At 51.4% G+C, this 21,587-nt stretch overlaps 2 protein-coding genes and 1 long non-coding RNA gene across 4 annotated transcripts in view; 2 read left to right on the top strand and 1 right to left on the bottom strand.

The window, feature by feature from the left end:
• Positions 1-5,692: 5,692 nt before the first annotated feature.
• Positions 5,693-6,701, top strand: LOC134365635 (uncharacterized). The gene is made up of 3 exons (XR_010022133.1): positions 5,693-5,750; positions 6,163-6,207; positions 6,589-6,701. It is a non-coding gene; the product is annotated as an uncharacterized LOC134365635 (long non-coding RNA).
• A 136-nt stretch (positions 6,702-6,837) lies between these two features.
• Positions 6,838-8,333, top strand: BRD3OS (BRD3 opposite strand). The gene has a single exon (XM_063082606.1). It carries the CDS (start codon positions 7,173-7,175, stop codon positions 7,425-7,427), a length of 255 nt encoding a protein of 84 aa, XP_062938676.1. The 5' UTR covers positions 6,838-7,172; the 3' UTR covers positions 7,428-8,333.
• Positions 8,334-10,121: 1,788 nt separating this feature from the next.
• Positions 10,122-21,587, bottom strand: part of BRD3 (bromodomain containing 3) — a 35,233-nt gene continuing 23,767 nt past the window's right edge. For both annotated transcript variants that reach the window (XM_063081847.1, XM_063081848.1), the window contains exons 8-12: positions 21,093-21,284; positions 19,567-19,802; positions 15,781-16,073; positions 14,321-14,443; positions 10,122-13,337 (exon numbers count right to left, since the gene is read on the bottom strand). In XM_063081847.1, the coding sequence (XP_062937917.1) occupies positions 13,222-13,337; positions 14,321-14,443; positions 15,781-16,073; positions 19,567-19,802; positions 21,093-21,284 (960 nt within the window). In that variant the 3' untranslated portion in view covers positions 10,122-13,221. The remainder of the gene's footprint in view (positions 13,338-14,320; positions 14,444-15,780; positions 16,074-19,566; positions 19,803-21,092; positions 21,285-21,587) is intronic.

Raw genomic sequence — 21,587 nt, 5'->3', positions numbered from 1 at the left:
TTAATAAAGTGTTTTAGACCTCTGACATTTGACAAACTTCCCAAAATCAAATTCTAAAAATTAAGTCTTTTTGACCTAAAACTAACTTTGAGGTGTTCCAAAGGTCCTAGAACTTCTCAAAGGTTCTATAAAAGAGAGGTATTGACCTCAACTGGTTGTAACACCAAGGTCATGGGTTCAGATCCCCACACTGGCCGGCGGCCCACCCCCTACCCCCTGCACAAAAACAATCCGTTGGGCTTCTCTGATCGGTTAAATTCTACGGGAAGCATTGTCAAAACTAGAAATGACGTTTGACCTTCTTTGAGTTAATAGCTATGTGGCTGTGTTATTAATGGTTCCAAGATTGCATAAGGTTCCTAGAAATCTGATGTGCCTTGGTATAAATGCTATTGGTCATCATTTTGGTTATTTTAAATTGTTGTAGCCACAGAAATAACCAAACCTTCTTGTCAGTTGTGTAGCTCTCACCAGGTCATTATCTGTGGCCGTTTGAAGTCCTGATGTCCAGTCACTTGCTTTATCCTGATGCGCTTTCTGAAAGTGCTTTGCATGTAATTATGATCCCGAACTATTGTGTCTTCAAGGATGTTCACAGAAAGAATAAAAAGAACTTTGACGAGTAAAGGTTTCTCATGTAAAGTCAAAACTTTATATCGTTGGATTTACCCTCTTCAGTTGCAGTGAAGAAACTGACGGGTTTGTGAAACTGCCAAGCAAATTGGTCTCACAGTGATTATCTTTGGTAAAAGTGGGGGGGACTGTAGACAGAAAAATTTATGTTTCAAAAGAAAACTATCAGTACACCTGTTATTACATTGAAGCCTTGTTTACTTTTTTTTTTTTTTTCCCTATATAAAGATGACCGGTAAGGGGATCCTAACCCTTGACTTGGTGTTGTCAGCACCACGCTCTCCCAAGTGAGCTAACCGGCCATCCCTATATGGGATCCGAACCCGTGGCCTTGGTGTTATCGGCACCGCACTCTCCCCAGTGAGCCACAGGCCGGCCCTTGTTTACTGTTTTTGAGTTTTATTGTCTACCTGTAGACTGGATGGAATTCTGAATTCTCGTTCTCTCTAATATCTGTCTAAAACTCTGCAAACAAGGACTGCTCTGCTCCTGACGAACGACCTAAAAGCTGAAGCTGGACAACTCAATGTAAATTTCAAGGGACAAGTTTCACGCCTGATGTGTGGGCCACACCCAGAGTTCCCCAGAAATACCCAGTGCCACAACCTTTAAACTGTAAACCAGGAGGAGAAGCTGCTGGCGTCACGCTGTGGACAGTGTTTTCCCTAAGATCCTCAGTACAGGACTTTCTATTAAAACGAGACTCTTACCTCTCTTAATTTTTCCTTATTTATCCCTTCCCTTTTCATTTGGCAGGAAGATGCCGTACTTAAAATTTCAAAATCAGTAGCTTCTGTGGGTAACTTACAAATTGTCACTCTCTGCTTCCACCCAGTCACGGGATGCTAGATCGGTTACCTACTAGCTGAACAGGGAGGAGTCTGTGGCTGCTAACAATTCCTGCGGCACATGGATAAATACTTGGGTATTGTAGAGACTCAGTTACAAAAGAGATTAATGAACAGGACGCTTGTAATGAACAGGCTACTTGGTTAAAATGGGCAGACTCCTCGTCTGACTCTGATCTGATCAAATTTAGTTAGTTTGGTTGTTGGGGACCCTGGCTAAGAAGCGTACTTCCGACTCTTAGTGCTATCTACCTGATAGTCACAGCAGCCTCCTTGGTGTGCTGTATTCTTGCAAAAGTTTTAAATGTTTTTATGCAGCCATCCATTGATCGTCAAATGGTCTCTTGTCAAATGGGCTGTGACAACAAAAACTCAAAGAAACGCGTAATAATGAGGACCCCATAACCTATTGCAATAGAGCTCCCCACAGCCTCATACATATGCTATCTGCTTCTGTAGAATTGCTTGCTTAACCTAAGTAACTCCACTTTACCCCCGTCTGACCTGACACAATGGCCTAGTTCCTGGAATTTAGCACACCACCTGCTCAGCCCATCCCGGATGACCCCCCTGGCTGTGACTGCCTTCGATTCAATAACAGGGAATCCTGAGCAATACCAACGCCATCTTGGGAAGGCGCTGCTCCATTCCCATTGTCAGACTATCCCCGCCTTCTGCATGAGAAACCATTGACCTTCCCATAGAAACAAAAACCGTTGCATAGAAACAGGAGCCACACACAGTGAATTATTACATGGGAACAGGAACCATACACAGTGAAAAGTTGTACGCTTGATGGCTCGAACGGCTCATTTTTGGCTTCTGTGACCTAGCTACCTAGCTTGCTTTGTGCACCTGGACAAACCCATGTGCCAACGGGATGTGGTTTTTGCTTTTTTTTGTTTGTTTGTTTAAAGAGGACCAGTAAGGGGATCTTAACCCTTGACTTGGTGTTGTCAGCACCACGCTCACCCAGTGAGCAAACCGGCCATCCCTGTATAGGATCCAAACCCGTGGCCTTGGTGTTATCAGCACCGCACTCTCCCGAGTGAGCCACGGGCTGGCCCTTGGTTTTTGCTTTTAAAAACCCCACAAGACCAAGGCCCAGGGCCATTCTCTCTTGGTTGCTCCTTGAGGGCCAGTCACTGGCCAGCTGGAGAGAATAAACTGCCCTTTCCTGCATGAGTGGCGTGTAAGTGCATTCTTGTGGGAGGTGCCTCACAACACTATGAGTGGCACAAATGACCTGAGACTGGGAACCCAGAATAATGGTAACTGAGAGTGGAGCTAGTCCCCTAAGATGTGGTCACACTCTCACCTAGGTGAGAGCCTGACCGAAAAGGGCGGAACTGTTAAATAAAAGTCCTAGGAGGCCATTGTTTTGGACTAAGTTCTTGTACTAGGCCTCAACAGACCAGACTAAAAACCAAATGGAGTCACCTCTGCTAAGTTCCACGTCACCCCAAACCTAAACTAAGCTGCGGTCTGACCTTCTGAGAAATCAGGAGAGATAACAGCCAACTTCCCAAACAGACCAGTTAAAATCTTTAGTAGGTGGGGTAATGAAGTTCCCTCTGCTTTAATCTTACACAAAAGAGACGGCCTGAAGTAACCTGATGTTACTAGTTATTTGTCTATTGTTCTGTCTCTCTGTCCCCACCTAACAAGAAAGGGGCTTGAAATGACCAATCGGCTTTTTGTTTTTGTTTCTGCTTTCTTTGGCTTTTTATTTATTAATTACTATTATTTTTGGGCAGGGAGGGGGCAACTGGCCAGAACCCTTGACTTTGGTGTTACAAGGTAGTGCTTTAACCAACTGAGCTAACTAGCCAGCCCTTTCTTCAGCCTTTTATGTCTACAAAATCAACCTCTTCTGCTCAATTCATTGGAGCACTTATTCTGTCTTATAGAATGAAGTGTTGTTGTTATAGAATGAAGATCACAATAAAACCAATTGAGATCTTCGAATTTGTTGTAATTGTGTCCTTTGACAACCTTGTATTCGACTAAGCAAATTCCATCCTTATTCCTAGTTTGCTAAGAGTTTTTTTTTAACCATGAAAGTTAAATTGAATCAAATGCTTTTGCTGCAGACATTGAGACGATCATATGCTTTTTTTCTCTTCATTAATCTGTAAATGTGGAGAATTACATTGATTGAATTTTTAAATATTAAATCAAACTGGTTATATAAGTGTGTGTGTACATATTTATCTATATCTATGAATTAGATCTACTGCTTTGTTTAGGATTTTCACATCTATGTTTACGAGTGAAATTAACCACTAATTTTCCTTTTTGGTAATGTCTTTGTGAGTTTTGGTATCAAAGTCTTGCTAGTTCATAAAAGAAGCTGGAGATTTTTCCCTCATTTACTATTTCCAGAAAACTTTCTGTAAGAATGGCATTATTTTTTCCTTAAATGTTTGGTAGGATTCTCCAGAGCCACAAACAGGGCCCACTGTTTCCTTGGGGAAAGGTTTTGGAATACAGACTGCACTTCTTTAATAGGACTATTCACGCTTTCTATTTCTTCTCATGTCCATACTGGTAAGCTGTATTTAGCTAAATTTACAAATGTATTGACATTAAATTGTTAACAGTATTATTTTATTATCTTTTTAACACCTACAGTTTCTGTGGTTGTAACAGTGGACACCCCCCCCCACCCCACCCACCCCCCGCCAATTCAATCATATTTGACTCTTTTCCCCTGGGGCTGGAGCAGGCCTGAGCCTTGCAGGAAGTTTGTAAGACAAACTTGCTGGCTGAATCCACAAAAATAAAAGTAAGCTTGTCCAGCAGAATATAAGATAAACAGAAAGCCTAGCTCAGCATGCATTTCTGTACTGTTGCCTCTTTTCCTGTGGTTATTTGATACTTTGAACCTTGGTCATGTGGCAGGATGACATTATTTACATAAACATAAAGCTGTTTTCCAGTCAGCCTGGAGCTGCAGACTTGCAATGAGGCATGTACTAGTCACACCCTGAGAATCCAAGGAAGACATCAAGAAAGCTGCACTGACTTCCACACTGAAGCAAATCAAAATCCTGCAGGACCTTAAGATAACATCAAGGACAAAAACAGAAACCAGACTGAGCCTTGTTGAGATTTTGCACCTGGCCTCTTACACAGAGCCCCCCCAGCTCATGCCCCCTCCATTCTGTAACACAGGGGGTCCCCCTTAATGTTGGTGTTAGTGATGAGCACCTTTCTTTTTTGTGATCAGAGGCATATCACTGCATCCTGCAAGTTTTGATAGCTGTATTTTTACCACTCAGTTACAATATTTAGAAGTCTTCACTGTGAATTCCTCTTCGACCCATGAGAAATTCATTTATTTGTATACACGTCGTGTGTGTGCGGCTGGTGGGCACAGCTGTCCACACCACACCTGACCGAGCCAGCCGGCCAGCCCTAGAAGTGCATTTCTTAATGATCCCATGAATGGGTTTTCTTCTAGTTATCTCTTTACTGTCTTTTAAACAGATTAGTTTTCTGGGGGTCATGTTGATCGAACGCCTGCATGCTCTGACATTTGTTGAAACTGTGGTCCGGCACACTGTTCTGGCGGATGTCTGCGCACTTGGTTGCGAGTCCAGCGTTCCCCGATGTTCATTGTTAGGGGGAACAGTAAAAGGGGACCTTGGAGAAGAGGACAGACGACAGCGCTACCGGAGTGTGACCGCCGGCGGGGGCGGAGGAGAGGGGCCGCGTGTGCAGGCGGGGCCGGGCCGGGCCGGGCGGGAAGGAGGCGACACAGGTCCGCTTTGAGCCGGTACGCCCGGGACCACACGTGACCAATTAAAACGGACGGTACCAACTACTGCAAGACGCCCAGCGGCAAGAGTGCCCGCACACGCCGCAGTAAAAGGCGCTACCGCCCAGACGACAGGACCCGCGGCGGCGGAGGCGGCGGGACAGCGACCCCGCGAGACAGGCCCGTCCTCGCCCCAGCTCTCCGCCCCGCCCCGCCCCGCCATCGACGGCTCCGGCTCGACGCACCGCCCCCCGGGCCTCGGCGCTCGGCTCGCCGCGCCTGCCATGCTGCCATGGAGACGCGGCCCCGCCGCTCCGCCCCGCCCCGCCCTCCCCTGCCATCGATGGCTCCGGCTCGACGCACCGCCCCCCGGGCCTCGGCGCTCGGCTCGCCGTGCCTGCCGTGCTGCCATGGAGATGCGGCCCCGCGGCCCCGCCCCGCGGCCGACGCGTCCTGGAGGCCCGGGGCGCGGGTGACCGCGGGCGGCTGGCGCGGGGACGATGGGGGTACCTAGGCGCGGGCGGGCGACGGGGTGGGGGCTGCTGGGGGCGCAGGAGGGCGACCGGGGGTGCGGAGCGCCGGCGGGCGATGAGGGGCAGGAGGATGGGGGCACTTGGGGCGCGCTTGTGATGGGGGTGCGGGGCGACGATGGAGAGGACCCGCGCGCGGGCAGGGAGATGGGGGCCGGGAGGACGGGGGGACCCGCGATGTTCAGGGGTGGGACGCGGGAGGGCGAGCTGGGGTAGGCGGACAGGACAGGGGGGCCGTGGGGGCCCCCAGGGTAATGAGTTGGACCGGGCAGGCTCCATACAGGGATGAGAAAGGAAGGAATTTGCATGGCTGGGGGAAGCATTTGGGGAGGGGGTGTGATGCTTCCCTGTCAGGTTTTCAACTGGTAGCATTTTTGTTTTGGTCCAGGGGCCTCTTGGATGCCTGGATCACAAAGGCGGCGCGGGTGGCTGGGTGAGTACCACGCCCTGCCTAGCCATGGCCAGCTCAGGCAGGCACCCTCCCCGTCTGCAAGCTTGCCTGACAGCAGTCTCCTATAAGCTGTGCCCTGTCAGGGGCTCGTGACTCTTATTTCACAGATAGACACCGAAGCTCCAACAAGCAGTTTCCCCAGCATCCCCACTAGTTAACAAAAGTTCTGGGATTAGGCACAGGTCTAAGGCTTGAGCCCAGGCTCACAGTCCGCAACACGGAGGGTGAGAAATAGTTAAATGTAAGTAGCTTGGTTTAGCCCTGTGACCCAAAAAGACTTAAGATTTTGTGTCACCAAGACTGTCACTACCACTGGGGGCCCCTGCCTTCCCTACACCTGACAGCATGTTCATTGCTTTGTAGCATTGCCTTGGGAAGAGTTGACGACTAGCCAGAAAGAAACCTGAACGGCTGCGCCCAAATCCCCAACATGTTATCAAACCCCCTGTTGCTCTGAAAGGCAGCAGGTGGACAGAGTCACGTAGGGCATGCTGTGGGGCCTCTTCCAGCTCTGACTAGTTGTACGATGTCCTTTCATTCAGGACACTGCACCCTGCTCTTCAAGCTCAGTGATCCAGGCTGTGGTGTCAGAATTGCAGGAGACACCTGACAAGTCCTCCCAAAAAGTGGTGGCTGGTCCCTGTTAGCTCCACACAACTGTGTCTGCAGGAGCCACTGTGACCTGTCTGCTGACTCCTGAATACTTCTCAAGAGTCTTGAGAATGCTCAGAGGCACGTCTCAAGTTTCTGTGCAACACAATCCTCCTAAGGAGGTTGCCTGCAAATGGTCTGAATTCTTAATTTCTACAGTCAAGTTAAGGAATCCTCAAACCCAACAGCGGGAAAAGTCGTGAATCAGTTGATTTAGCACAAAGCAGTTGGCAGCTCTCCACACGTGAGGGCCATCGCAGAGCAGCACGGTACACGGAGCTTGGGGAAGGGGGGTGATGAGTGGCCGCATCCCCCTGGCAGAGAAAGCCCTATCTGAAGGCCATGCCCGCCTCCGGTACAGGGACACCTCCCTGCTCATCTGGCAACAGCAGCAGCAGAAGTTGGAATCTGCGCCGCCTGGGACGTACCTGAGCAGGAGTCGCAGCATGTGGTACTCACAGTATGGAAACGAGGCCATCTTAGTCCGGGACAAAAACAAGCTTGAGGTCTCCCGGGATACGGGCCAGTCAAAGTTCTGCACGATTATGTAACTCCAAGGTGAAAACCCGAGGCCAGGCACCAAGCTTTGAGGAAAACGGGTGTGTGTTTCATCCCGTTGTCCTCTTGATTCTCATCCTTACTGGAGATCCCAAGTAATGAGCATGAGGATCAGGCTGTGCTGCAAGAGCCCAGGAAGCCCAGGGAGGGCTGGCCAGCCCCTCGGCACAGCAAAGGTGTGACTGGTCCACGGGAGACTTCCCTTGTGGAGCCACCCTTAGAGTTGGCTGCAGTGACATCCAAATCCTTCAGGTGCAGCCAGACACAGCCCAGGCCTGGGCACTGCTAGATGCGGTTCTTCTGTTATGCTTCCAGATAAATCAAGCACAGTATGCCCCCATTAAAGCCTTGTCAAGTTCTTATAGGCTGTTTAGTTCTGACTTCTGACTGGTAAAGAATGGGTCAGATCTAAGAATGAGATGAGAGGATTGTGGCCACGTCCAGCCTGAGACCCTTCTGCATGACCATGGCAGGAGCCGACCAGCGACCAGTGTAGCTAGCGTGGGTGCTCAGCGGCGGGCTCAGCTCTCAGCCGGGCTCTGCTGCATCTACAACTTGAGTCCGGTTTCCAAGTCACCATGCGTGACACATTGTGGTAACTTCCACACCTGCCTCCAAACACAGAGGCTCACAGGCAAGTGGATCCACAACACATTTAGGAAACAAATGTGTTGTCCCACATGAGCTACCTACACTGATTTCAAATTTAATAACATGGCTGAAAAAGGCAGGTTCTCCGTTGGATGGTGGAGGACCTCAGGCCTCTCGACCCCGGGGTGCAGCTCCTACTGCCTGCGGTGTCTGACACACGGCGTTGCTGCTGCGCAGAGGGGCAGGTGTCACGAGCCCTTGCGAAAGCACTTGCTCTCTGCTCCAAAGTCTGCCTGGCTATGCAAATGTGGAGGTGTTTACTGTCCAGCTGATGTTTCTTTTCTAAATAAACATCCTCTAGGACTCCCCTTCTCACTTATTTTTATCTTTGTTCACATCTTATTTGGCTTTTAAATGTTTTATATCAGTAATATCTAATGATTGCTAAAACCCAATAGAGAAACGCACAAAGCAAAGCGCCCTCCTTGGAGACCACTGCTGTCAGCAGCTGCTGTGTCCTCTCTGCCTTGTTAGTGTGTGCCCAAGGTCCTGCACCATGCATCTTGTCCTGCCACTTTTTTCTTGCCCAATTCTACAGACTGGGCATTTACTTCATGTGTTTAATGCCTGACTAGCAGTGCTCCCTGAACACAGATGGGCCCACAGACAGCATCCAGCTTGTCACCCGTGCAAACAGCATATCCTGAACGTGGCTGTACTCGCTGTACATGGTTTTTTTTTGCAGCCGTGCAAGTGCAATAGCTAAAGTCCTAGAAATGGAACTGCTGGGTCAGCCTGCAGTCCCAGAATGTTCCGTGTGCAGCCGGTGGCCTGGCTTGCTCACTGCCTCAGTAGCTGCCCGTCTGCCCAGAGCAAGTCTTCTGCAGTACGGGTTCATCTGGCCCAGGAACCCTGACAATTGGGAATGATTGCAAGGCCACCAGATAGGTTTTGTCAACATCTTTTCAGTTCCTCAAGTCCTGCCTGGAAGCAAACTTCACAGACTCATCCGCAATGTCCATGTACCTCAGACTGACCTAAGGATGCGGTTGGGAGGGCCCCAAGCACAGGACGTAGCACTGGCACCCCACACGCAGAGGTGGGGTCCAAGATCCTGTGCAGCTCTAGAGGACAAGCATGCCCTAGTCCAGTCTCCACAGAGGTCAGTGGGTGAGGGTGACAGACGGGTTCCTGCCATGCACAGGACAGCTGGCGCTAAGCAGCTTAGGCTTAGGGAAGCACCATCTGCTTGAGGCGGAGAAGGCCCAGTCTCTGTCCTCTGGGAGGCTGGTCTAGATGACAAGGTTCAGAGTCTGGATGAGTGACACAGTGCCACCTCACCAAGTCTAGGGTGGGGATGGACATGTTCTCAGGCCTAAATGTGGGCCCAAGGCGACCTCCCCAGGAACATCCCTTACAGGCCTGGCAACAACAGCCGTGGCCCTGGCAAAACCGGCGCTGGAAATCTTGGACGTCCTGACACTTTGTTTCTTCTTCACTGAGCCTCGACGGGTCCCAGGTCTGTACTTAGAGTGACCAAACCTCAGCACGAAAGCCCATCTTACATGGTTTCACTTGCAGGTCTATCTGTGCAGACTGAACATGAACTTCAGCATCTGCTGCCTGCATCACCTCAGTCTACAGGGGAGGGGACAAATGAGCAGGCGAGGACCACAGCAGAAAACCTGTCCATCTACAAAGAAGACGACTCGTTCTAGAAAGCCAATCAACTGAAGAGAGCGGCTGCAGCCTTCTCGGTGAGACAGGAAGTGATGCCCCCTAAATCCTGCTGTCTCCCCGCCAGGGCTGAGGACAACAGCTACTTAAGCGTTTTTTTAAAACTCCTTCTGGATGCTCCAGGTACTTCTGCTGAGTTGCAGGATGTAGAGTGAGGTGCTCACAACCCTCCTCATGGACCAGGGAGGGGTCCCCCAGCCCCGGCTGCCTCCAGAGCCCCTCCATGCCCCAGCAGACACTGGGAGCCATCAGAGGAAGCCCAGGAAAACGCACATACTGTCTTTTTCTCTTCTTTTTATTATGAAAACAAAACAGATGCCCCAGGAGAAGAGTCCATGATTACCAGAAACATCAAAGAGTACTTTCTACCATTTTTATTCTGTTGTGTTGAGGCCAGCATTGCAATAAACAAGCTAAAACTACTTACATGGGACTTATTTTCAGTAACTGACATTTACAGGAATATACTAGAAACGGCACTAAAAAGTTTAAGAAAAGTTACCGTAAACTTGCATGCACATCATACAGAAAAGTAACATTTTAAATATAAAAAAGAAAAACTTCCTGGAAGTGTTATACCAGTATTAAGAAACAGCACTAAACTGGATATGACGCATCCTTTACGTGGGTGTTGTTTTCTCCAAACGACTGTGAAAGGCTTGAATGCTGCAAAAGAACAAAACCAAAAACGAACACAAAAGACACGTGTCTTACAGTTTGTAAGTAAGATGATGGCGCCCAGAATGAGGAGGGGTCCCTGGAATTTAGTTAACACCCAAAGCCTGCCCCCTCAGCCTCCAGGGGTCACTTAGAGAGTTCTCAGATCCATTCCCTGCACGTGACGATCCTACTTATCACTGCTCTTTCCCCTTGAAAAATGCGTGTTCAAAGCTGCCCTACGATTCTCGGGGGACCACCACATTGAGCAACTGTGCTCTTCCCAACAGGACATGACAGTCACCCCGCAGTCTGACATCGAGGGTGCGGAGGACGTTGCAATCCTCCAAAACTCTAAAATTGGATTTGAAGTCTGGACAGAAAGCTTTAAAAAAGTTACAGCACCAATGAACTACAGCTGCTCAGAAGGGACGACAGCCTTGGGGAGCTGTCAGTGCCAGCAGACTCTTGCCGGGTCGAAGGGGCAGAGGCAGGTGCGATGCCACCGTCCACAGAGGACTAGCGGGTAAGGAGACGCCCCGGGATGCAGACGTTTCCTGCCTATGGGCTCCCACAGGTGACATTCACCACCCTGCAGCTGAGGGTGCTTGCCAGCACCCCACACCCCCAGGTAGCCTCTGCTCAGGGTCTGCATCACCTAGACGTGTGCATGTGCACGTTACCAGTCAGATCCTGTATGCGGACCTGCCACTTCTGTGTTAATTCCTTAAAACCATAAAACCATTAAATATCCCATTGAGGATCTGTTTAAAAAATAACCTTTGAAAAACAAAGGTAACTTTTAAAAATGGGAATTTTAAAATTAATTTATATTTTTATCATAAACAAAACTTAATTGAAAGTTTAACAGACCAGTCAAAAACTCACCAAATGTCAGAATCACCAGCAATTAGGAAAATGGTAATCTACTCATTTCCTCATCAGAGTTCTGTATTCATTAAGGGTATATCTATGTCTTTAAGGGGTGGTGGCTTCTGAATCACCCTTATGCTTTTTAACAATTGCCACCCATTAGGATACTAATGACTGGTCCCTATATCCGTCCAGAAGCGCTGGCAGAAAGCAATGACCACTGGGCAAAAGGACAGGCCACCCCACAGCTCCACACCCAGCACCCACCTCAAGGCCCCCCTCACTTGGTGTCTGGGAGAACGCCCTGCTCCGGTCATTTCTGGGCTACCTATGAGAATGCTTGAGCAGCAAGCACTGTGCGATCTCTACGGAGGCAACCCTCCAGGTCCGAGACTCCTCCATGCCCGAAGAGGACAGACAGGCCCGGGAGAGCCTGGCCAGGCCCTGGAGGCTGGCGGAGGGAGAGGCAGGTACCCCACCTGCAGGCCTGGGAGGCCGAAGCCCAGTGCTGAGCGTATCAGACAGTTTGGGGCATCCCTGCACTCAAAGGCTATGGCAGCCTCTGGAAAAACAAAACCCAAACAACCTTCTGTTAAACTCTGTATATTATTATCATTTTTTACAATAGAAAGTTAAAAATCAAGACTTAGATTTACTATACATTTTTTTTCTGTCAGATTACAAAGTTTATATTATATAATTGGGGTTCCCTAAATTGATTTATTTTAAAGCAGTCCTAAAGAACCAGAAGTGAATACAAAAGAATAAACAAAATAAAAAATTAGAACGTGCTGTAGCTGAAAGTTGTCTATACTTGTAAGTCTCCAAATTTCATACAAAAAAAAAAAGGAGAAAACCAAAAACCCCAATGCACCGGGGCAGAGCGTGCGCAGACAAGACTGAGCACCAGCACGGGTCACAGGGACTAGCACCTGGGGCAGGCGTCCCCGGGCAGGGCGGGCTCTCGTGCCACCACTGGAAGGCCTGCATTTCGGCTACTTTTTTTAATGCATTTCTTTTGCAGTTTTTCTTTTTTTTTTAAAAAAAAAAATGACCAATGATGTTAATAAATAAAGTATTTATATGTACATAAAACTGGGAAAACGCTTCCAGAGTGAGCAGCAGCGGGCAGTGCTGGCACATGGGGACACACATCGGGCTGGGCTTTCGTAGAAAATTGCTGAACCTTACAAAAAAGTCTCCTTTTTTTTTTTTTTTTTTTAAATCTTTTCTTTTTTTTTTTAAAGTTGAGGTAAAAGTTTCAGTGTATGGAACCCTGCACACTGCCCACGCAGCTGCGTGCTCCCTCCCAGGAGCGCCGGGCATAGCTGCGTCCAGAGAAACTCAACATTCCCCGCTCCATGCCCACCCCTACTGGGGCCCCACCCCAGAGGCTCGGTGACCTGGTCTGGGGCCGCAAGGACCCTTTCATGTATGCCCAGCCTGATTCTCACAAGCAGCACACCCCTCCTCAGCCCCTGCAGAGAGTGGGGCCGCGTGAGAACACCAGTGTGCAAAGCCAACAGCTTCCAAACAGCACCCTATAGAGACCCCTCTCTGAAGACATTCCTTCTGGAGCTACAGACCGGGCCGGGCATACGAAAAGGGATCTTGCAAGGTCCTTCAGCTCACACCTCACTCGGTTTTCTACGGTCATCGGGTTAGCATTTGAAGTTGTCGTCTCCAAACCATTGAATTCAGTTACGAAGAGAAGACTTTATGCAGAGCTCACGCCTTCTCAAAAAGTCTAATGCACACACAAGAAAGATCTCTGACCTATGAAAGCAAAACTGGAAGATATCGTAACACTGAATGAAAAAGAAAACCTGCACACCATGGAACAGAAATAGTATATTAACCATAGAAGGGGACACTGCAGAGTCTCGGTGTGTGCGACATCTGTTCTGCTCTGTTCAAGTCCAGAGTCACTCATTCTGAATCGCTGCTGTCGGAGCTGGAACCACTGGAGCTGCTGCTGCCCGACTCAGAGGAGCTGCTGCTGCTGAGCCGGGATGGCCCTCCTGAGGGCACAGAGCCCGACTTCTCTGCGGAGACACACGGGGCAGGGAGAGGCTCACTGCCCACTCACCATTCACCGCATAGCCACCCCAGCCACATGCCACCACGCCACTAGTATGCTACAATCTGCCTGTTTCCTGACCTGGTCATTTAATAATAATTTGTTGAAATGAGTCAATGAGATCAATGAGACTATCTAAATGTGCCAAGATGGAACAAAAACAAACGCAGCCCACTAACAGGAACTGATGAGATGTGGGGAAAGGTCGCCCATGGAAAGATCAGCCCCCTGCCACAAGCAATGATAGACACCGGCAGCTGATATCTCCGCACCCCAGGGATGAACAAAGGAGACCCCAGGCCTCCGTGCAAGCAGGCAGGGTTGTGGACCCTGTCTTGACGCTGGGCAAGCGGGGGCCCAGCAAGACAAGACCCGACTCTGATTGCCAAGCCTGTGGGCCTCTGACCACCACCTGGACTCCAGTGTCCCCCATGTGTGTATCTCAGAGGTCTGCTCCTGAGGAGGCCAGAGAGACAGGTATTTGCTCTTTCCTACAGGTTCCAGAAAAAGGAGGCAAGGAATCCAAGACCTGCTACCTAACCCTAAGGCCCCAGAGCACAGGCGTGGGGTCAGAGCCTCCCTGCCGTGGTGATCACAGCATGACACTGAACTAGTGTTGCTGGCTGGCGACAGTCAGAAAGCTTGCTGAGAGGCTGGGGACCAAGGGAACAGCTGACTGGGGTGTCCATCTGTCCAGGGTGTTCTGGAACGTGGTGCCTTCACAACCTCGCATCTACGAGACCTCCCTGCAAGGTCAGGGTGCAGCCCCAGCTTACAGATAAGGCTAGGGGAGGTTAAGAACCTCATGTAAGAAAACAGAGCTGCTCAAGTGGTGGGACCACCATCTGAAACAGGTCTGCCTGGTGGCCAAGCCCCTGCTGGCAGCCCCACCCTCCAGACGAGACAGCGGGAGCGGAGCCGTGCCCTGAGCCCCCCAGCCCGCACTACCTTTCCTGGCGGGCTTCTTGTTCAGCTGCCCGCTGACATCCTGCAGCCGCTTCTCCAGCTCCTTCTTCTTTTCCTGAGCCAACTCCTCCTTTGACTTGGCCGCCTGCTTCTTCCCACTTGTTGCTGTGGAGGGACAGAAGGGTGCTGAGACCACGGGGGAGGCAGGTGGCAGGAAGGTGAGCCACCCCGTGCGCCTCCAGGCAGCTGCCTCGCTCCCTGCGGCCACTCCAGGAGCCGGGGCTGCACCCAGGGGGCCACGGCCCCAGCCCTCCACGCTGTCCGCGCCACCCGACGGGCCTCTCTGGCCTGTACATTTACAACTGCAGAGATATCGCCGAGTTTCCCAAGTGGCAAAAATGACACCAGGATGATCCAGAACCACCTGCACCCCCAGCTATGGAGCCCTCTTCACGTGCCAGGCCTTTCCATTAACCCCCAAAAGAACCCTGAGGTGAGACAGGCCATTCCCACTCTGCTGACAGGTGCACAGACAGATGTGGCTTGGCCAACGTGCCCCGTGTGGAGGGCAGGGCTGTGACTTGCTGCCCAGCCCCTCCAACTGCCAGGCTTCCCTCACCGTAGCTACTGCTCTCCCTCTGCCTGAGCAGTAAGGCTGACACAGTCTTGGAGCCTGGCCTCTGCCGCCTGACACTGCTGCGTCACCACCTCCAAGTCGATGGGTGGCTTACCGCGGGTCATTTTCCATGACAACATGGCGTCACACGGCCTCTCCATCCAGGAAAGGTAGGTGCCCCTTTCAGAGCAAGTAAGGACTGAGCACACCCGAGGGGCTGGCCGCACGCAGGCTGAGGTGCACCTCGCCATGCCCTGGGTGGTCTGTGGGGACCGCCACCACTGCTCAGCTCTCCTGCAGCAGAGAGAGCTACCTGGTCTACCCTCTCTTCCCTTCTCCCTGTCTAGGACCCGCAGACCCAGGTGGTGACTCATTCCTGTCCAATGAGGTCATCAGCTTCCAAGGAAAGCTGGGGCCAGTGCTGAAGTCCATTCTGTGAGGCCTCTGTACACTCAACCCCAATCAAAGGGAGGGGGGTCCACATCACACGGGAAGCTGGTCTGCCCTGGCAACAGGCCATTGGGAAGGTCACCTGCAGCCAGGGCCCCAAGTGGAGCCACTGGAAGGCATGTGGTGAGGTCCCTCACTAGACCCTGAATGAATGGGGCCGGGGGTCCTGCCTCTCCTGGGCAAGGTGGAGGCCAAGGCACCCAAGTGCTGCTCCCTCCCCGAGAGCAGGGAAGGAGGGCTCTGGCTGGGTAGGGCTTGGGCCGGGTCTCAGCCCCAGGTCCCCTGCCTCTGGCAAAGCACAAACAGATCCTCAGGGTACAAATGGGGGAACAGGTGCCGGGAGAGCGCACAGCCATGCGTGCACGCACACTCCATGGGGGCTGCCAGGAGTGCGGGGAGGGGACTTTGAGCACCGTGCTCTGCCCAGACAACTTACAGAACGGTTTCCTTTGCTTTTTCTGTAAACAAGACTTGACATATCTCTCCAGTTCCCGCAAAGTGGTGGGTTTCAGAGTCTCAAAGTCAATCTCGATCTCGTCGGGGTTGGAGTCCCTGAGCGAGGGCTCCCGTGACTGGATGATGTGTACCACCCGGCCCAGCTTCTCCCCGGGCAGCCGGTTGATGTCCAGGCTGAGCTGGCGCTTCTCGTCGTAGCTCATGGGCAGGCCTTCCTCCTCCTCCTCCGAGTCGTAGGAGGCGGACGCCTGCTTGCCACCTTTCTTCAGCTGTCTGAGGCAGAAGACAGAGCAGCGCTGCGTCGAGTCCCCATCTACCTGTCCCAGGAGCCTCTGCACCACCCCCAAGCCCCTCCTGCCCTGCCCAGCTCCCTTCTTTCCCAAAGCAGACTGCTTTCTTCCCAGGAGGCACACCCAAAGCTGTGCCCTGGGCCAGAAGAGCCAGGCAGACTGTCTGGGGATTCCAAAGATACAGGGGAGACCCTGTTTCACAGATCAGAACAGATGCTCCTGGCCAGGAAGCTGTGCAGGTCAGCTCCTCCCAGTGTCCCACAAGTACCTCAAATTCGACAGGTCAAAAACTGATCTCTGTATTCAAATAATCAAAAAGAAGACAGGAAAGGGGAACAAAGGAACAGACAACAGAGGGAACAGACAGAAGATAGTAAAACAGCAGACGGAAATCCAATTACATCAATAATGAATGTTAAATATAAATGGTCTAAACACAACAACTGAAAGGAAGAGATGACCTTAGATAAAAGACAAGACCCAACTCACATGCGGCCCACGCAACCACACTTAAAATATACCACACAAACACTAATCAAAAGAAAGCTGCAGGGGCTCTGCTGACTTCAGACACAGCAGACTCCAAAACAAGCAATATTATGAGGACAAAAGAGGAACACTGCGTCATAATAAAAGGGTCAACTGACCAAGAAGACATCACAGTCCTAGACATGGGTGCATCTAAAGACTAAGCTTCAAGACACACCAAGCAAAAGTCAACCAAACCAAAGGGAAGATTAAAAACCCACAGTCATAGCTGGATATTTCAACAATTCTGTTGGTAATTAATGAACAAGTGAGGGCCAACCCATGGCTCACTTGGGAGAGCGTGGTGCTGACAACACCAAGTCATAAGATCCCCTTACTGGTCATCTTTTGAAAAAAAAATAGTAATAAAAATAAAATAAAATAAAACAAGTAAATCACCAAGAGTAGAGAAGACCTGACCACCACTGAACACCAAATCAGCCTGCTTGACACACTTTTCTTCATCTGGGCCCTTTAAGATCTTCCCCAAACTGATATTTGCACTACACTCCACCCAACAGCAGCATAATGCTGCATGTTCTTTTCAAGTGCACATGGACATTCACCAAGACAGACATATTCTAGGCCATAAAATGAACCTTAACAAATTTTGAAGTGTTAAAAGCATACAAAGTATGTTCTCTGACCCTAACAGAATTAAACTAGAAATCAATTACCGAAACACATCTGGAAAAATCCCCAAACATTTGGAAATTAAACAACATGATTCTAAATAACTCACTGGTAAAAGAGGAAATCTGAGGTGAAAGTAGAAAATATTTTGAACTAAATGAAAATGAAATCAAAACCTCAACATTTATGGGTTGCAGCTAACGTAGTATTCAGAGCGAAACTCACAGCATTCGGTCTGGCCAGTTAGCTCAGTTGGTTGGAGCACACTGTCACGACACCAGGGTCAAGGGTTCTGCCCCCCCACCACAAAAGAAAGCGATTTATAGCATTAAATGCTTATATTTAAAAATAAGGTCCCCAGTCAGTAATCTAGGCCTCTACCTTAAACTAGAAAAGGGAGAGCAGAACCAGTATGACACGAGCAACAGGGAAGACCAGAAATGAGAGTGAGAGCAGAAAACCCAGTGACATCAAACACCAGTTTCTGGAAATAACAATGAAACTGATAAAAATCTCTATCCACATTCACCAAGAAAAAAGACACAAATGACCAAAAAACCCCACAATGATCAGAAATGAAAGGAGAGACGCATCACTACAGGCCATACAGACACTGAAAGGATAAAAAAGGAGCCCTATGAACAGACCTCTGTCTGTGCACTTGACAATTTGGGAGAAATGAAGTAATGCCTCGAAAGGCGCAGACCACCAAACCTCACTCAAGAACAAACTGACAACCCTAACAGTCCTGTGTCGGTTAAAGTGATTGAATTAATGGTTGAAAACCTTCCAACAACCAACACTCCAGGCCCAGATGGTTTTGCTAGTGAATTATACCAACATTTAAGAATTAACATCAATTCCATAAATCTACCCCAGAAAACGGAAGAGGGAGACACTTCCCAACTCCTTTTTAAATTGGTCCTAGCAATTCTGGAATATTATATCCCACATGACTCATTTTTTTTTTTTTTTTTTTTTTTTAAAAGATGACCGGTAAGGGGATCTTAACCCTTGATTTGGTGTTGTCAGCACCACGCTCAGCCAGTGAGCGAACCGGCCATCCGTATATGGGATCCGAACCCGGGGCCTTGGTGTTCTCAGCACCGCACTCTCCCGAGTGAGCCACGGGCCGGCCCTCACATGACTCATTTTTGAAGCCAGCATTATACTGACACCAAAACCAGACATGACGTATAAAAAAGCTGGCTTCTGCATCCTGCTCTAGAAAGAAGTAAGAGAGGGAGGGAGAGAAGGGAAGAGCACAGGCGAGGGGAGAGCATGGGTGTTCTGCCACTATCTTCACTCATGGGCCACCCCAGGACCCCCCACGCTCTTGCTCCTCTTCCAGGGAGCGAGGTCTGTCCCTCCTGCCTCCCACACAGCCCTCAGAACAACTCGCTCTGTCTCCACTGCCACACCAACCTCTTTTGCCTGCATAACCCCCAGAGGGACAGCTGCCCTTCCCTTCCCGCCTCTCCTGACCCACTCTCCACACTGCCGGAATCTGACCACTCTTAGCTTAAGTCCTTCATAGGTCCCCTTCATCTGCTCTGAAAATAAAATGCAAACATCATCTCAGCAGAGCCAGCCAACCTCAGAGCCTCAACTCACCTCTCTTCCCAACCTGTCCTTTTTCAGTGGTGCCAACTTTGTCCTGATTCCCCAAGGGAACACGCTCTACTGGCCTCTATGGCTCTGCACCCGCTGCTTCCTATTCCTGGATCCCCTGCTCACCCTCCGCTGCTGAGCTTGCTCCCACGTGGCTGTCACCTTCTCAGGAAGCCTCCCTCCCACCTGGCTCTGAGCTCCTTCCCCAGAAGCCTCATCCCGCTCTGTCGTTCCCGCGTGTCCAGGGCAGGTGTGCCTCGGGGCAGCGCCAGGACACAGCAGGAGTTAAATAAGAAGTCTGGATGGACCAGGGTCTGAGTCTGTGCCAAGTCACCATTCCACCACCCTGACCCCCTGCCTACTGGGTGAACCAGGAATGGAGTACCCAACTCCCCCAGTAAAGATCCTTGGCCCAGATCAGAACAATGTCCCAAAAGCTTTGAGATGTGGACATCTCCACCAGGCAGTGAGCACGTCAATGACCAGGACCAAGGCCAGCCCCACGGACAGCTGAGCAGTGCCCCTGGACCTCTGACTTTCTCTGCAGAGGTCTCATCTGGTCTGCACGGTCTCCCCACAACCCCAGCCTGGTTTCCACGCAGCTAAGGCAGAAAGCCCCAGATCCAGCACTCGTTTGCTACACAAGCACCTACGACATGCGAAGCGCTGGGCTCGCAGAGGCCTGAGCACGTGCTGGCGCCCACCTGCCGGCTGTGGTCGTGCTGTTAGCCTTCTTGGCGGGAGCCTTCTTCTGCGGAGCCTGCTTGGTGGGTGGGGCCCCCTTGGCCTTCTTCTCCTCCTCGGCCTTTGCCTTGTGCTTCTCCTTGTCCTTGTCCCTGTCCTTCTTCTTCTTCTCCTTCTCCTTCTTCTCCTTCTTCTTCTTTGGTTTGTTCACTGGGGCCTGAGACAGGGCTGCCAGCTGCTCATGCACAGCCTTCAGCTGCAAGAAAGCAGGCAGTGAGCGGGCGCTCCCAGGCTTGGCTGGCCCCACGCCTCGCCCCACGCCTCAGTTGTGTGGGGAGGTGACCCAGGAGCACTGGGCTCCCCCTGCTTTGGGGAGCCAGAAGATTGGGGCAGACCACTTCTGGCCCTGCTATGCCCCTCACCCCGTGGGACGGCTGGCAAGTCACTGACTGCCTCACCTGCAGTGGGGATAAGGTTCCTGCCACCCAGGGTGGCTGCGAGGGCCACACGTGGGGCTGGTCATGGGCTCAGCACGGGGAAGATGGCACAACAGGTGCTCAATAACAGCAGCAAATACTTTTATGATTATTATTTTTCAGACGAGGAAACACTCTAGAGGTTTAAATGCGTGCACAAAGGAGATTTTCAACTGCTACTTCTGGGAAGGCATTTGGATATTATGCAGTAGGTCTACAGGATTAGAACGATCCATGCCAGCAGCTAACACTGATGCAGCGCCCGGTCTGAGGCCAGCAGAATGCTCAGTGCCTCACACACTTCTCATCTCGGCAGCCGCCTCCTGGTGGGGGAGGACACGGCTACACAACTGGCAGGTGGAGGAGCTGCGGCGGCCTGGGGAACCCTGCCAGCCCTACGGCCACACCTCAGAGCTGCCTTCCCAGCAGTGTGTGCTAGCCATCTCAAAATCAAATGTCCAGCCCAGCTCGGGTGACCACGGGCCATCTCTGTGCCTGGGGCCCTGACTGGCACGTTGTCCTCCTCCTGACTTAGCGGCTCTGCTCTATCTCCTCTCCGCCAGAGGCCCCGGAAATCACGCCCTTGGCTGGCGGTCGGGATAACACTTCCCCTACTCTCAGTTCACCCTCAAAACAACTCCACGAGGAGCAACACAAGTCCCCCGCTGCAAGGGAGAAGAGTGGGGCAAAGGAGGAGGAGGGAGGCACCAATCACAGCTCGTCAGGGCAGGATGGCCGTGTCCCCACAAGACCCCTGGAGCCTACGCCCTGCCCTGCCACAAGTGACCGCTCGGCCGGCATTGCCGTGGGCTCTGCGAGTTCCTCCCTGACCTTTCTGGAGCAGGGTGAGACACACATAACCCCTGAGCCCCCACTCAAGGCCACCAGGTCTCCAGGAATATGCCAGACCCGTGTGTGCCTGTGGGTCAGGGTGGTGCTGCCCAGACCTGGGGGGCGCAGAGCTGCTCTGCTAGGAAGCCCCTCCTGAGGATGCTGCCCTGAAGGACCCCCACGCTGCTGGGGGACAAGTGGCTCGTGCAGGGGAAGCCACAAGCAAGCCCAGCGCTCACCTGCTCCTGCAGCTCTGCCAGCCTCGTGGCCCGCTCCTCCTCCGAGTCTGAGCTGCCTGAGTCCGACGAGCTTTCCTCGCTGCTGCGGCTGCTCTCAGTGCCCTTGCTCACCACGGGGGCCGCAGGTGCAGGCAGCACTGGCGTTTCCGCGGGCTCATCAGGCATCTTGGCAAACCTCATCTCAAACACATCCTGCAAACAACAGGCTGCCCTCAGGACCTGTGTGTCCACAGCAGCCACTCGGCACCAGAGCCTGTAGAGCTGCACCCACGGCTGCTGGAGGCTGCAGTCCTCCTAGCTCATCCTCCCTCCCTGCCCTCACTTCCTCCCCAGGCAATTCCAAGTGCAGGCCTGGGAGCAGGGGGCACAGGGCCTTCTAGGGCCTGGCACACAAGCTCTCTTCCTTACATCTGAAGCCTTCTCTAGAAAGGATATGACCTTAGCCTTCCAGTCCAGGACCCACAGGCCTGCCCCACCATCAAACAGAAAGGGTGC

The sequence above is a fragment of the Cynocephalus volans genome, chromosome 17, assembly GCF_027409185.1.
Source record: "Cynocephalus volans isolate mCynVol1 chromosome 17, mCynVol1.pri, whole genome shotgun sequence".
Lineage (NCBI taxonomy): Eukaryota > Metazoa > Chordata > Mammalia > Dermoptera > Cynocephalidae > Cynocephalus > Cynocephalus volans.
This window is presented reverse-complemented; position numbering and strand designations above follow the sequence as displayed.